Below are 16967 nucleotides of genomic sequence, written 5' to 3'. Positions count from 1 at the left end.
AGGGCAAGGTGAGATCTGTGTTAGATGATTTAGGAATTGGGGTTAAAGCTATTTTTCCCATTTCTTCCGGTAGGCATCTTTGGCTGAGGGATTTGTTTAGGAGGCAGTTGATCCATATGCAGCCTGCTTGTCAGGGCACCTACCTGGCTGGCCTGTACTAATAGTTCAGGAGCTCAGGGACTGTTCCCTTGGGAGCAAATCTTGCCCCAGGTTCTGTCCAGAGAGGGCTTGACCATAAGCTGAGTGGCTCTTTGGCATTTTTCTCCAGGATCGGGGCTGAGTGCATTTCCCTCCCCCTGACTCTGTGTGCGAGATCCAGTGGGGGTTGAGGTCTCAGACTGGTCATGGGGTCTGAGAAGAAATCTTTAGAAACAAGCAGTCCGGTTTCCTGGCTTGTTCAAGGCAGAAGTTCTCCCAGTAAACTAACGGCAGGTTCACCTCAGGCAGTAACCAGCACCTGCATGGCACAGTAAGTACAATACTGACAGCCTTAAAACTGAAATCAGGGAGGTCTGTAAAAGTGGGATTTTTTGGGTTCTGGGGCAAGAGCTAGGGTCTCTTACCCCTAAAATCTGACCTTTAGTGTAGCTCCCACAGGCCACGTTTGGTGCTAAAATCGTTGCTGCAGCTGTCATCTTGGGTTTACCAATTTGGAAATAAAAGCATCAGGTGGGATGGACTCCTCAGGTCAAGATGCTTCAGATTCATGTCAGATTTGGAATGGATGGTGGACTGAGGATTGTCCCGTGTTCCACATTTCCCGGGTTCCCCTTGGGGTGTTGGTTCCCAGATGACAAGTTCTAGGCCAAAAGTCCTGGTTAGAGCAGGGAAAAAGCAATAGTGTATCTCTGGTGAAGCGCAGCCGCACACCTGCTGCAAAACTTCAGAAAAGGACACCAAAGTGACCACAGGGTGGTAACCGAATCCCTGCCACCCCTCAAAGATCTGCACAAAACAGTACATATCTGTCTCTATGACAGCTGCAGATACTATGGCCAGTCCTAGTAGAGCTGCAAGTCTGGAGTAGTCTGGTGGGCAGTGTAGAATAATGGTTCCCAACCCTGTCCTGGAGGACCACCAGGCCAGTCAGGTTTTCAGGATAGCCCTAATGACTATGCATGAGAGATCTGCACATAATGGAGGTGCCAGGCATGCAAATCTGCTCCATGCATATTATTTAGGGCTATCCTGAAAACCCAACTGGCCTGGTGGTCCTCCAGGACAGGGCTGGGAACCACTGGTGTAGAAGACTGTAGAAAAGGGGACCCAGGCCCATATGCCACCCTAACAAGTACACTTGTGGTGGAAAATGTGAGCCCACCAAAAAACTATGTACTGCCATATAGGTGACACCTGCAGGTATAAGGACTACTGGGGTGGTAGACAGGTAGGTACAAATAGATTATGTCCTTACCTTGATAATATCATTTCCAGTAGATAGAGTAGTCATTCTAGATATATGGGTTATCTCCCAATGGCTGTGAGCCATCTGCAGAAGGAATCTACTCCAAATTTTTTCTGTGCCTCTCCTCTACTTCACAGTGCGTTCTACTGCCACCTGTAGTTAGTACTCAAGCATAAAGATCTCCATCGACAGAATGTGAAGTAGGGACACCAATGGTCAAAGAAGAAACATTAGAACAACAAATTCCAAACTGCCAACAAAAGCATCAAAGGAGCTCAGGAAGGACTCCTGCTTGCACTTAGAACATACGTATATACAGAATCTTCAAGGCCCAAGAAAAGACCGACAGGTATTCAAGAATCAAACTTGGAGAAGCATAAGCATCTTCAAGATAAGCATCTTCAAGATTCAAAAATGAATGTTTTTCCTCAAAACGTCCAAAGTCAGACTTAAACCTCCTATCGAAAATGCCCCTCCTCATGTCCCAGGGGTCATTATTAAGGTATCTTAGTACTTTCTGTGATTCTATCAGGTATCTGTGACCTATATTGGCCACTGTTGGAAGCAGGATACTGGGCTATAAGAATCTTCAGACTGAGCCAGTATGGCAATTCTTATGTTCTCTGGATAGTGCAACACAAGAACGATAATGATAATAGGAGGTGTCCATGCCAAATGATTGTTCTTTGAGTAGAGAGAGAAGATCCTTGAGTACCAAAAAACAAAATCAAAGACAATGCTTGAGTACCTGAATGTAAACTACTTAGGCCATAAGTGGTATATAAATACTTAAATATATTACAAAGAAAAAAAGGCAGAAAGATATAGAAACATTTACCTTAGTACTGGGTGTCACAGGCCCAGATTTCCTCTTTAAGAGGACACATGACCCCGCCCCATTCCACACTGAGCCCTGCTCCGTTCTGCCCCTAGCCCCGCCCCCACACAAACCTCATGTCTCCTTCCCCAGGCTCCAGGCCACGTCTAGAGGGCCTGCACATCTAAGCAATGACATCACACTCATGTGTGCATGTGTGTGATGTCATCACACTGACATCCGCGCATGCACAGAGGCCCTCCAAAAGTGGTCCTGAGCTCGGGGCCTTTCAGAAAACCTAGACAAACTGCTGATAAATATTTTCCTACTTGGGGCCATGACACCAATAACGCTTCATGATATTCATTCCTACCAGAACACCTGGCCTTGGTTACATGTGCAGAACATAGATAAACCCTATGCAAATACAGGACCACAAACTAAAAGTCCTAATATACACAAATAAAATTCCAAGATGCCAGACTCTGCATGCAGTACAGCCAGACTTAACAGTGCAAAATATATTTCTTCCTGAACAGAGCAAAATGTTGTCTGGTGATTGTATTTTTTAACTCATCTTTTCCCAGTCTCTGGTTGCACTTCCTTCTGTCTGTGCTTTTAACATTTTGTCAGGCCTTCTTATCCATCAAAGCAGGTGCCATAAGGCAGTAAGAGGGGCCAAAAGAGACTATGAGGAAAAAAATAGCCAAGGAGGCAAAAAGCTTAAAGCCGTTCTTTCAATATATTAAGGGGAAACGACCTGTGAAGGAAGCGGTGGGGCCGTTGGATGACCATGGAATAAAGGGAGTGCTAAAGGAGGACAAAGCCATCGCCGACAAACTGAACACATTTTTTGCGTCTGTATTTACTGAAGAGGATATACACAACATACCGGAAGCCGACAGGCTATATGCAGGAAACGAAGACGGGAAACTGACAGGGTTGACGGTTAGTCTAAAAGGTATGCAGGTAGATTGATAGGCTTAAAAATGATAAATCCCCAGGACCGAATGGCATCCATCCAAAGATAATCAAGGAACTGAAAGGGGCTATAGTTGAACTGCTCCAACTAATAGCCAATCTGTCGATCACGTCAGGAAGGATTCCGGAAGACTGGAAAGTGGTGAATGTTACGCCGATCTTCAAGAAAGGTTCGAGGGAAGATCCGGAATCTACAGACTGGTGAGTCTGACCTCAGTACCGGGAAAGATGGTAGAGGCGCTGATAAAGGACCGCATCATTAATCACCTAGACCAGTGGTTCCCAAACCTGTCCTGGGGGACCCCCAGCCAGTTAGGTTTTCAAGATATCCCTAATGAATATGCATGAGAGAGATTTGCATATAATGGAAGTGATAGGTATGCAAATCTCTCACATGCATATTCATTAGGGATATCTTGAAAACCTGACTGGCTGGGGGTCCTCCAGGACAGGTTTGGGAACCACTGACCCAGACGGACACAATCTGATGAAGACCAGCCAGCACGGCTTCAGCAAAGGAAGATCTTGCTTGACAAACTTGCTGCATTTCTTTGAGGGAGATAGACAAGGGTGACCTAGTTGGCATTGTATATCTGGAATTTTAGAAGGTGTTCGACTACTTCATTGTATACTGACTACTATATATTGTATATCTGGAATTTCAGAAGGTATGAACGACTACTTCGAAAAATTGCGAGCCATGGAATTGAGGATGAAATACTCATGTGGATTAAAAACTGGTTGGCGGATAGGAAACAGAGAGTGGGGGTAAATGGACAATACTCGATCTGGAAAAGCGTCCCCAGTGGAGTGCCTCAGGGTTCGGTGCTTGGACCCGTGCTCTTCAACATATTTATAAACGACTTGGAAATTGGTACGACGAGCAAGGTGATTAAATTTGCAGACGATACAAAGTTATTCAGAGTAGTGAAGACACAGAAGGATTGCAAAGACCTGCAATATGATATAAACATGTTCGATAAATGGGCTGCGACATGGCAAATGAGGTTTAATGTGAATAAGTGTAAGGTGATGCATGTCGGTAACAAAAATCTTATACAAGAATACAGGATGTCCGGTGCGGTGCTTGGAGAGACCCCCCAGGAAAGAGACTTGGGAGTACTGGTCGACAAGTCAATGAAACAGTCTGCGTAATGCACTGTGGCGGCGGTGAAAAGGGCAAACAGAATGCTGGGAATGATTAAGAAGGGGATCACAAACAGATCAAAAAAGGTTATCATGCCGCTGTACCGGGCCATGGTACGCCCCCTACCTGGAATACTGCATCCAGCACTGGTCGCTGTACATGAAGAAGGACACGGTACTACTTGAAAGGGTCCAGAGAAGAGCGACTAAAATGGTTAAGGGGCTGGAGGAATTGCCGTACAGTGAGAGATTAGAGAAATTGAGCCTCTTCTACCTTGAAAAGAGGAGACTGAGAGGGGACATGATCAAAACATTCAAGATAATGAAGGGAATAGACTTAGTAGATAAAAACAGGTTGTTCACCCTCTTCAAGGTAGGAAGAACGAGAGGGCACTCTCTAAAGTTAAAAGGGGATAGATTCCGTACAAATGTAAGGAAGTTCTTCTTCACCCAGAGGATGGTAGAAAAAGCAATGTTACTTACCGTAACAGTTGTTATCCAGGGACAGCAGGCAGCTATTCTCACTAGTGGGTGATGTCATCCGACAGAGCCCCGATACGGACGTCTCACAAGCATGTCTTGCTTGAAGAAACTTAGAAGTTTCGAGATGCCCGCACCGCGCATGCGCCAGTGCCTTCCCGCCCGATGGACCGGGCGTGTCTCCTCAGTTCAGGTAGCTAGCCTGAGAAGCCAACCCAGGGGAGGTGGGTGGGACGTGAGAATAGCTGCCTGCTGTCCCTGGATAACAACTGTTACGGTAAGTAACATTGCTTTATCCCAGGACAAGCAGGCAGGTATTCTCACTAGTGGGTGACCTCCAAGCTAACCTCAATGGGATGGTGGGAGTGTTGGCAACTTAAGAGAATAAATTTTGTAACACTGTTTGGCCAAACTGTCCATCCTGTCTGGAGAAAGTATCCAGACAATAATGAGAGGTGAAGGTATGAACCGAGGACCAAGTGGCAGCCTTACAAATCTCCTCAATTGGTGTCGATCTGAGGAAGGCTACAGAGGCTGCCATTGCTCTGACCTTATGGGCTGTGACCCTACAAGGAAGGGATAATCCAGCCTGGGCATAGCAGGAAGAGATACAAGCCGCCATTCAGTTGGAGATGGTACACTTCGATACAGGTCGTCCCAAGTTGTTCGGATCAAAGGAGACGAAAAGTTGAGGAGCAGTTCTGTGTGGCTTGGTGCGATCCAGGTAGAAAGCCAAAGCACGTTTACAGTCCAGAGTGTGAAGAGCTGATTCTCCATGATGAGAATGAGGCTTTGGAAAAAATACTGGAAGTACAATGGATTGGTTGAGATGAAATTCAGAGACCACTTTAGGCAGGAATTTCGGATGAGTGCAGAGGACCACCTTGTCATGATGGAATACTGTGAAAGGTGGATCCGCCACTAAGGCCTGAAGCTCACTGACCCTGCGAGCAGACGTGAGGGCCATCAGAAAAACGACTTTCCAGGTGAGATACTTAAGTGGAGCCCTGTTGAGAGGTTCAAACGGAGGCTTCATGAGTTGAGAAAGGACGACATTGAGATCCCAAACCACAGGAGGAGGTTTGATAGGAGGATTGACATGGAAAAGTCCTTTCATAAATCTGGAAACCACAGGATGAGCAGAAAAAGGTTTCCCCTGTAGAGGCTGATGGAAAGCCGCAATAGCACTCAGGTGGACTCTTATAGATGTAGACTTGAGACCAGACTGAGACAGGTGTAGAAGATAGTCCAACACAGAGGATAGGGAAGCTCGCTGAGGCTCCTTGGCATTGGAAATACACCAGGAAGAGAATCTAGTCCACTTTTGGGAGTAGCATTGTCGAGTAGCAGGCTTCCTGGAAGCCTCTAAGACATCCCTCACCGCTTGAGAAAACTGGTGAGGAGTTACGTTGAGAGGAACCAAGCTGTCAGGTGGAGAGACTGCAGGTTGGGATGAAGCAGTGATCCTTGATGTTGAGTAAGCAGAGAAGGAAACACTGGAAGAAGGACCTGTGTCCTGCTGCTGAGTTGAAGCAGAAGGGAGAACCAAGGTTGTCTGGGCCACCGAGGAGCTATCAGAATCATGGTGGCTTGGTCTGATTTCAATTTGACCAGAGTCTTTTGAATGAGAGGAAATGGAGGAAACGCATACAGACATCGATTCCTCCAATCCAGCAGAAAGGCATCTGCCTCGAGGCGATGAGGAGTGTAGATCCTGGAGCAAAACTGAGGCAGTTTGAAGTTGTGGGGAGCCGCAAAGAAGTCTATCTGAGGCGTCCCCCATTGTGCAAAGATCTGATGAAGGGGGTTGGAATGGAGAGTCCATTCGTGAGGCTGGAGGAGTCGACTCAAGTTATCTGCCAAGACATTGTCCTTCCCCTGAATGTAGACAGCTTTGAGGAAGGCATTGTGGCGAACTGCCCAATCCCAGACTCTGAGAGCTTCCTGGCAGAGGGAGGCCGATCCCGTGCCCCCCTGCTTGTTTACATAATACATGGCGACCTGGTTGTCTGTGCGGATGAGGACCACCATGTCGTGAAGCAGATGTTGAAAAGCTTGAAGAGCATAGAAGATTGCTCTGAGCTCCAGAAGATTGATCTGATGGAGGCGGTCCGCAATGGTCCAGAATCCCTGAGTGCGAAGCCCATCCAGATGAGCCCCCCAGGCATAGGCCGAGGAATCGGTTGTGAGAACCTTCTGATGAGGAAGAGTGTGAAACAGCAAACCTCTGGATAGATTCGAAGAGGTCATCCACCAAAGTAGAGACTGCCGAAGAGCAGGAGTGACTATGATGTGTCGAGTCAACGGGTCTGACACTTGAGTCCATTGAGAAGCTAGGGTCCACTGAGGAATTCTGAGATGGAGCCTGGCAAAGGGTGTCACATGAACTGTAGAGGCCATGTGGCCCAGGAGGACCATCATGTGTCTCGCTGAGATGGACTGGCGAGAAGATACAGACTGGCAGAGATGAAGAAGAGCATCCATGCGCTGAGGAGGAAGGAATGCTCGAAGCTGAATGGTGTCCAGTACCGCCCCGATGAAGGGAAGGGACTGGGTAGGCTGCAGATGGGATTTGGGGAAGTTGATCTCGAAGCCCAAGCTCTGCAGGAAGCAGATCGTGGTCAAGGTCGCCGAAATGACCTCTGGAGCAGAGGGGGCCTTGATGAGCCAGTCGTCGAGGTAGGGAAATACCTGAAGACCCCTGTTCCGGAGTGCAGCGGCCACCACCACCAGACACTTCGTGAAGACTCTGGGAGACGAGGACAGGCCGAAAGGAAGCACTCGATACTGCAGATGTAGATGTCCCACCCGAAATCTGAGGAACTGGCGAGAGGCCGGATGAATGGGAATGTGAGTGTAGGCCTCCATGAGATCCAGAGAGCATAACCAGTCGTTCCGCTCGAGGAGGGGGTAGAGAGAAGCAAGGGTCAACATGCGAAACCTCTCCTTTACTAAAAACTTGTTGAGGACTCGAAGGTCCAGGATGGGTCGTAGGTTGCCCGTCTTCTTCGGGACGAGGAAGTACTGGGAGTAAAAACCCCGGTTGTGCTGGTCCACTGGGACCGGCTCGACGGCCCGAAGCCGAAGCAAAGCCTGAGCCTCCTGAAGGAGAAGGGCGGTCTGCGTTAAGTTGGAAGGATACTCTCTTGGAGGGTGGTCCGGGGGGACCCGATGGAAATGAAGAGAGTATCCTTCTCTTACGATGGAAAGGACCCAGAGGTCGGTGGAAATATCCTCCCATTGATGGTAAAAATGATGGAGGTGACCCCCGATGGGAAAAATAGGGGGATGCAGAACGAGGTCGGTTATGCTCCCTGGAAGAGAGTCAAAAAGGCTGAGTAGCCTTCGGTGCAGCCGGCGGCTGAGGTTTCTGCTGAGCCTTCTGGGGAGGCTGTTTCTTCGCCGGTTGTCTCGCAGCAGGAGTCTGACGAGGGGTGTAGCGCCGCTGATAAATCAAAGGCGGTCTATAAGGTCGAGACTGCTGAGGCTTGGGCTTAGGCCGAAGGATAGATTGAAAAGACTTTTCATGATCCGAAAGTTTCTTGGTAACAGTCTCAATAGACTCGTCGAATAAATCAGCGCCCGCACAAGGCACATTGGCAAGTCTGTCTTGGAGGTTCGGATCCATGTCAATTGTCCGAAGCCATGCCAATCGACGCATGGCCACGGAACAGGCGGCAGCACGTGCCGAGAGCTCGAAGGCATCGTACGAGGACTGCATCAGCTGAAGACGTAGCTGGGAAAGGGAGGTTACCACTTCCTCGAACTCGAATCGAGCCTGAGCATCAATGTAAGGAGTAAACTTGCGGAGCACCGGTAAGAAGAACTCCAAATATGAAATTATAATTGAGCACTCGAGACGCCATCATAGAATTCTGGTAGATTCTCCTACCGAACTTATCCATCGTTCTCCCCTCTCGTCCCGGTGGTACAGAGGCATAGACCTGGGAGGGATGAGAACGCTTGAGAGAAGACTCGACCAGCAGGGATTGGTGAGAGAGTTGAGCGCCCTCAAACCCCTTATGATGAACAATGCGGTATCTTGCATCCAATTTGCTCGGGACCGCAGGGATGGAGTACGGCGTCTCGAAACATCGCATGAATGTTTGATCCAGTAATTTATGCAGAGGAAGTCAAAGAGACTCCGCAGGAGGATTAGGCAAGTGCATGGTGTCAAGATACTCCTTAGAATACCGAGACCCAGTGTCCAAAGTCACATCCAAGTCATCCGCCATTTGCCGGAGGAAGGAAGAAAAAGACAACTGGTCCACCAGTACCGGCCTCCGAGACGGACTGGAGGAAGTAGAAGCCTCAGGATCCAGGGAGACTTGGGAGCGACAAGGAGAATAAGAGGTAGATGGCTCCTCGTACTCTGGCCCCTCCTGGGGAGATAAATCCGATGAGGAGTACCCCAGACGTGGCAGCTTCTTCTGTGGCGAAATCTCCGAGTGGCGCGAGGAGTGCCGAGAGGAGTGTCTGGATCGATGTCCCTCCCGGTGCCGGGAGGGAGAGCGAGAACGTCTATACTTCGCATGGTCCCCCGAAGCTTCCAGTGAATGTATGGGACTGGAAGCGGTAGAGCGAAGGGGCGGAATGGAGGCCGCCTCCCGTGTTGCAGCCCAGGCCTGGTATGGAGTGCGGAAGAACTCTTCCTGTGATTTACTATGCCCAGGACTTCGATCATCAGTCGGGGGAACGGCACCATGATGGCGCGGAGGCGTAATGGGCTCTAAAGGAGGCATATCGCTAAAGGAAGCCCGCCTCGAGGGACCAGCCGCCCTTCGCCGCTCCTCCTCGTCAAGCAACGAGATCGATCGACGAGGAGGAGGGGGAGGGGGCGGTCCGCCCCCTGGGACCGGGACCGGGAGGTCACCCTGGATGGAGGCGATTAATCTGGGCCCCATAGTCTGCATGAGCTCGACAAACTGAGCTTCCAGCAGGGACCGCAGCGAAGCCGATATGGAGGGATCCGCACCGAAAGGGGGTCCTCCAGCATGGTCTTCGCGCTCCTTCGTGGTCGAGTGCTTCTGCTTGGCAGCTTTCGGCACTTTAATGACCACAGGTGGAATAGTGGAAGGCGGTACCTGAGCCGAGGAGACGGGGACAGGCACCGACGTCGAACTCGTGGCCGAAGTCGGGGTAAACGAAGCCGGCTTCAAAAGGCCCGGAGTCGCAGGAGCAGTCGCTGGTTTCGCATGGACAGGCGAAGCGGCTGATGAAGTCGAAGCCGAAGGTTCTTTAGCAGCTTCCATCTTGAACATCGACTCCCACAACAGGCAGCGCCGCTTAAACGTTCGCGCTGTTAGAGTGGAACAAGGCCGGCACGATTTCAGGAAATGTTCTGGACCAAGACACTGCAGGCAGCGTCGATGCGGGTCCGTCAGCGAAATCGCGCATTGGCACTTGCTACACTTTTTAAAACCGGTGATTGGCCGGGACATAGGCCGAAAAAGCTCCGCCACTAGATCGAAGGAGCTGGGCCTGAGCCACGTGGCCGGCCCGGCCGACTCGCCGGAAGAAAAATTTTTTTTTTTTTTATTTCAAAAAAAAGAAAGAAAACACACGAAAAGAGGAAAAGAAATCCAAAATTGCGGAATTAGAAGGCAATAAAACGGGAATTCAGTCAGCGCAGAATTGAAGTAAAACTTCTCAGCTCCGCGGAAAGAAAAGAACTGAGGAGACACGCCCGGTCCATCGGGCGGGAAGGCACTGGCGCATGCGCGGTGCGGGCATCTCGAAACTTCTAAGTTTCTTCAAGCAAGACATACTTGTGAGACGTCCGTATCGGGGCTCTGTCGGATGACATCACCCACTAGTGAGAATACCTGCCTGCTTGTCCTGGGATAACTGGAACGCTCTTTTGGAGGCTGTTATAGGGGATAACGCCCTCCAGGGATTCAAGACAAAGTTAGACAAGTCCTGCTGAACCAAAACGTAAGCAGGTAAGGCTAGTCTCAGTTAGGGCACTGGTCTTTGAACTAAGGGCTGCCGCGTGAGCGGACTGCTGGGCATGATGGACCACTGGTCTGACCCAGTTCTTATGTTCTTATGTTTTCTCCTTAATTTTCTGCCTTTTATCCATCTTTGTCATTAACTTTGCACTTCCTTCTGTCCGTGCTCTTAACTGTTGCCAGGCCTTCTTATCCATTTGCTGTTATTCTCTCCTTAACTATCTGCCCTATATCCAGGTTTGTTTCCACTGTAGCAGGGACAAAGTAACTAAGGAGTCAGAAAAACGATTTGGTATATAAACAAGGCAGACTGACTCTGTATGTTAGCACAACCCAAGAGCAGAACCTGCTATGCAAAAATATGGCTCAGAAAAATGTAACTCTAAAGAGGGAGAAGCAACCCCCTCTTAAGAAAAGAGTTTTATCTTTTAATCATTGCTTAATAAATGCAAAAGCAAGTCCCACTCAAGGGTGTGAGTTGTAAAAAAAAAAAAAAAAAAAAAACTGAATAAATATCTTAATATAAAACTGTATATTTTCAAAAACTTTTAAACAATTTCAATTCTTGCATTCAGGTTGACACTGGACACTTTTACAATCAAAAGGTTGAAAAATAAAAGTACTTATCAGGGTAAGTACTTTTATTTTTCAACCTTTTGATTGTAAAAGTGTCCAGTGTCAACCTGAATGCAAGAATTGAAATTGTTTAAAAGTTTTTGAAAATATACAGTTTTATATTAAGATATTTATTCAGTTTTTTTTTTTGTTTTTTTTACAGCTCACACCCTTGAGTGGGACTTGCTTTTGCATTTATTAAGCAATGATTAAAAGATAAAACTCTTTTCTTAAGAGGGGGTTGATTCTCCCTCTTTAGAGTTACATTTTTCTGAGCCATATTTTTGCATAGCAGGTTCTGCTCTTGGGTTGTGCTAACATACAGAGTCAGTCTGCCTTGTTTATATACTATATCCAGGTTTGTCATTAACTTTGATCCAGGTTTGTCATTAACTTTTAACATTCAACTTTATTCTCCTTAACATTCAACTTTTCTGCTTCCTCCTCAGATTTATCTACTTTTTCTGTGTCTTCCCTTCCCACTTTTTCCCCACCATCCATGTGTGCCATCTCCTCCTTATTTCTTCCCTATTCCCGTCTATCCATAAACAGCATTTCTTCCATCTCTCTTCCCTTCCTCCATCCCTCCCACTCCTGTGCACCATGTCTTCCCTTATTCTCCCCTTTCTCCTCCAACCCTGTGTACCATCTCCTGTCTCTCTTTCCCACCCCTATGCTCTGGGATCTTTATTCTCTCCTTCCTACAGTCTAGCATCTCTCTCCCCTTCTTCCTTTCCCTCCAGACTGGATGGGCCGTTCTATGTTTCTATGTTTTGTGATCTGGATCTTTCTGTCTTTGATATACACTAAAGATGGTGAGTGAGACCCACTGGATCAACTCCAAATAACAAAAAGATCCCACTGCTCAAAACATAAGGGATCTCAGAAACCTGCTTGGTAACAGGGAATAAACCTCGGCAAACTGACAAGGTTCCACGTTTCATTCATTGATCCTAAAAAACCTCCTCCTTCTTTTTTTATTATAATTCTTTTTAATATTGATATTTATAAAATCTTCCCCACTAAGTATTCTTTTAAAACCATATTCATTTGTAATACTGTTCAATGTATCTTCAAATTTACTTATCTCAAATGTAGCAAGCAGCCACAGCCCGACGAGACTTGTTTTTCCAAAACTGCTGGCTTTCTCAAGGGTTCATATAGGCTGCTGCATAATTATTCAGGTTATTCAGTCTCTGGGCTTCATGATGAACGACAGCTCTCTACTTCCCCCTCCTCCTTCCTTTCTGTTGTCTGATAGCTCTCTCTTCTCCCCCCACCATGGTCTGGCATCTCTATCTGCCCCTTCCTTCCCTTTCTTCCACTGGAGGTCTGGCATTTTTCCTTCTCTTTCCGCCCCATCCCTGAGGTCCAGTATATCTCTTACCTTTCCCATGCTTTCCCCCAGGATCCGGTGCTTGCTCACACGATACTACTGTAATTCTTCGGGTTGTCAGCAGCGTGAAAGAAGTAAACATGCTGCCTTCAGCAACCCAGAAGCTCTCTCTTTCTGCTACTGCTTCCCGCCTATGCGGGGACAGGAAGCAGTAGCAGAGGAAAAGCTTCTGGGTTGCCAAAAGTTGCGTGTTTACATCCCTCAAGTTGCCAACGGCCCGAAGAGTACAGCTGCACTGGGTCAGCAAGCACCACATCCAGGGAAAGGGAAGGAAGGGGGGAGGGGAAGTGCGTAGAGAGAAGGACTCCAAATAAGTGTGTGAGCTGCTGTAGGGTTACTAAATGTCTGGTTTCCCCAGACAAAAGTTGTAAAATGAAAAAGCAGCCCGACTCCCGACAGAATCCTCAAAAAGAGGACATGTCTGGGGAAACCCAGACACCTGGTAACCCTACCTATACATATTTTACCCTATGAACTCTAGAAGGAAGCTCTCTTTTGCACTGTACTTGCATAATGCCAATGTTAGTAAATCTGAAAGACTGAAATCATACTCCAAATATTTTGGTTTAGCAGTGAGTTTCATTACTGTCATAGTGTGTGCAAAACTAACCCATTTGGAAACAGTGCCCCTAGGAGTGCAAACTCTTGACTTACTTGATAATGTTATACAATTCCTCAGTCTCCTTCTCTGAAAGGTTCTTTTTCAAGCTTCCTAAATTAAATGGGTTGGGAAGAGTATGCCTCTTTTTTGTGATCTAAAATATCAAACATCAAACAAAGTGAGAATCAACAGGACACAGTAATATGGTAGACAAGAGCAGATAAAGACCTGTATAGGTCATCTAGTCTGTCCAAGATAAACTCAGAAGTCTGTCAGCAGTATCCCAAAAGGGATTAAGCAAAGTTGCTTACCAGTAGCGGGTATCTGCCAAAGACAGCAAGATAATTAGTCACATCAATCATTCAATAGTGCAGGTATCAGCCTTGTAAAGAAAATGTAAATCTTTTCAAGGTTTTTCTATTTATGTATGGAATTTTCCTTACACCCCACCTCACAGAGGCTCCTCAGTTCTAAAATGGATGTTTATTTGAACTACTGCATAAGGCAAGGAAGGAGAGTTTGTGTGACCGACTGGCCTCAGATAACACTTGTTATATGTAAGCAACTTTGCTTTCTTAAAAAGTAGAAGCACAATATATCATCTACACATATTGGGGGTCCTTAGCTAAAAGGTGTCAGCAGACAAAAATTTTTGTTGCGTGAAAATCCATTTAGGGATTTGGAAAGAGATTTCAAAATAAAAATAATTCATGCTTTTTTCACTAGTCTTACTGTGCTGGAATTCAAAACATATCAAAACAGTGTATGATCATATGATAACTAACTGAAAGAGAAGGAAAGAGTCAGGCTATGTCTACAAAGTCCAACAGCTAGCTGGTTCAGTTGCCAAATGCTTGCTGGTAAAAAACAGGCTTTAATGTCTGTCTTAAACTTTGGTACAGAAGTCACATGGCAGAGATACTTAAGGAGGGCCAAGTACAAGGTGGCTGCATCATAAGTGGAGGCTAATTGAGCACACGTAGAAGGCAGAATTATACAAACACAGGAATCTTAGATATGCCTGAGGATATCTACATCGAAGACAGGCGAAGGAAGATCTATACACATGGGTTTAAGAGGCTATAAGTAGAATGGTATACAACGGTATCTCACAAACTTTTTCTGCCGCAGCACACTAAACTTTTCTCTTATCAAGAAGCATTATGGGGTAAAGATCTAGAAGAGTTACTTATGCATGCTAATAACTATGGGGAATTTAGGAGACACCTAAAAACAGATCTGTTCCTGAAGTACTTAGGTAGCTGATCTGCACAATCTTTCCCACAATTGATCTCTAGAACTGTTAGTCACTAATTTCTAACTTTGTTAGTTCTACTCAATTTGCAGCATTTTTAATCATTGTAAACCGCATAGAACTTCACGGTCCTGCGGTATATAAACTGTTATTATTATTATTATTATTATTAAACTTGGGGCCGCATCTACAGGGCCTCTAAGCATGCGCGGATGTCGACCAGCGATGTCATACACATGTGAGACACAGCCCTGAGCTTAGGGGCCTTCCAAAACCTGGACAAACTGCTGGGTTTTGGAAATCCCTCCATCGCCAGGGTGGCAGAGAAGAGAAGAGGCGCCAGCACAGGCAGTGACCGACTCGACTCTTTTGCAGCACATCCGGAATCTCATCATGGCACACAGTTTGTGATACACTGGTATACGACAAAAAGAGGGGTGACATGGTTCATACTTGTTGCATTATGAAGAAGTCTGATAGCTGTGTTTTGTACCAACTAAAGTTGTCTAATAGCAAGATGTCTAACTGTTGAAAAGTATAGAAGAAAATGAATGGTATGGTTTGTTTTCTGCTGTAATAACATTACAATGAATCTATAGCTTATATTGATATCATAGGAGGTACAGAACCAGATATAGGTTAGAAGTCATCTAAGTTTTTTTCTCTCTACAAGTTCTGCACCTAAATCGGAATTATTGCTTTATTGGTAAAGTACCTTAAACAAGCTTCCACTTCCTCCACTGCCTTCAGAATCGCCTGATCCTTGAGATTCTCTTCGTCCATATTTCCGCTCCAAAACTGGTGTTGAGTGTGGGCTCAAGCCTGCCCCATCTCCAGGACCCTCGCTGCCATTATCGGATCCACCACTATTTCTTGAGGGACTTGGCCTGCGTGTCCTTAAGGACGAGCTGGCATCCATAAAGAGTGCACTCTTGCTAGTAGGAAATGTTGCAATTTTTGTATTTGTAAAGCTCTCTAATTTGTCACGTGATGAAGGCAAGAACCAGTCCACACAAGACAAACAGGGACTGGAGGGACCCCCAAGTTGCTCCTCTATAGTCACGTCTAGCCCTTCTAGCTGCAGTAGGGTTGCTTTGACCTGATCCACATATATACAGTCTGGTCCTGGATTCCCAATGGCTTTAGCAGTGCATCCTCCTGCCTCCAACAGCACAGGCAACATAAAGTATTTCTAAAAAGAAAATAAATGTTCCATAGTATTTGTACAAGAAAAATGAATACAAGCACTAAAAATAAAATGGACAAATTCAAAGAACAATGTATGAAAAGTAAACAACAATTTTAAAATGACATAATACAGTATAAAAAAATCACTAATAGGGAGAAATCTGTATAGGGTATATTGCTCCCCCATATCCCCTTCAAAAATGTGTTTGGCACATTCTGAAATTGTTCAAAGTAAAAATCTAGATAAACTATGAAAAGGAAAATGCTGGAGAATCCATACAGTTATATAGCTGTTCTTATATTGTGATGAAAAAGGAAGACATAGAAATACCAATAAGCTATCAAAGGATCAAAAGGTCCATGCAAAAAAAAAAAAAAAGAAAAAAGAAAGAAATACACGCAACTGTCACTGGGAGAACATGAACAAAGTCACCAGTAACAAAAAATAAGGTTTAAATGAATCCTATTAGAACAAATAATTTGGGGGGTTTTTCTCATTCTTTATTCATTTTTAAAAACTTACAATAAGTGTAACAGCATATATAGCATTTTAAACTTAGATACAACACTTAATATTTTGTTAAAATCCGTATCAGAATTTATCCCCCTCCCCCTAATCCGTAACATCTGCATATTTATTAAACACTTTCAATAAGTGACAATAGAGTAAATTAAACATTTTACATCTTAGACATCACTTAAAATTTTTTACAAGATTCATAGAAATCAATACCTTCCCCCCACCCAACCTAATCCTTATCATTAAAGAAACTATAAATTTTATCAGTTTCAAATATACACTATACATATGTTAAACATAAGGTACAACTATATAACCATTCAGACTTATTATCAATCCTCAAAAATATCCCCCTTCCCCCAATTACCATCCTTAAAATAAACAATTAAAAATCTTATATTCCTCCCGCCCTCCCCCCTCCCTAAATGTGCATTTTATCTAAGAACAAAAATCCTAACTATAATAATTCTACAAAGGATGTCAATGGGCCCCGAATTAATTTAAAGTTTTTAATATTCCCTAACAAATCAGCTCTCATTTTCTCATATTTATATATTAGACATAAACTTGCCCACCAGAATGTAAAGTTGAGACGATCCCAGTTTTTCCAGT

At 45.6% G+C, this 16967-nt stretch overlaps 1 protein-coding gene across 5 annotated transcripts in view; it reads right to left on the bottom strand.

The window, feature by feature from the left end:
• The window catches only part of INTU (inturned planar cell polarity protein), a 234221-nt gene that overhangs the window by 22585 nt on the left and 194669 nt on the right, over positions 1 to 16967 (bottom strand). For all 5 annotated transcript variants that reach the window (XM_033938846.1, XM_033938856.1, XM_033938837.1 and 2 more), the window contains exons 12-13: positions 15363 to 15839; positions 13446 to 13546 (exon numbers count right to left, since the gene is read on the bottom strand). In XM_033938846.1, coding sequence (XP_033794737.1) covers positions 13446 to 13546; positions 15363 to 15839 — 578 coding nt within the window. The remainder of the gene's footprint in view (positions 1 to 13445; positions 13547 to 15362; positions 15840 to 16967) is intronic.

The sequence above is a fragment of the Geotrypetes seraphini genome, chromosome 1 (genome assembly GCF_902459505.1).
Source record: "Geotrypetes seraphini chromosome 1, aGeoSer1.1, whole genome shotgun sequence".
Taxonomy (NCBI): Eukaryota; Metazoa; Chordata; class Amphibia; order Gymnophiona; family Dermophiidae; genus Geotrypetes; species Geotrypetes seraphini.
Note: the sequence above shows the minus strand (reverse complement) of the source record. Positions and strands in the feature narration are given on the sequence as shown.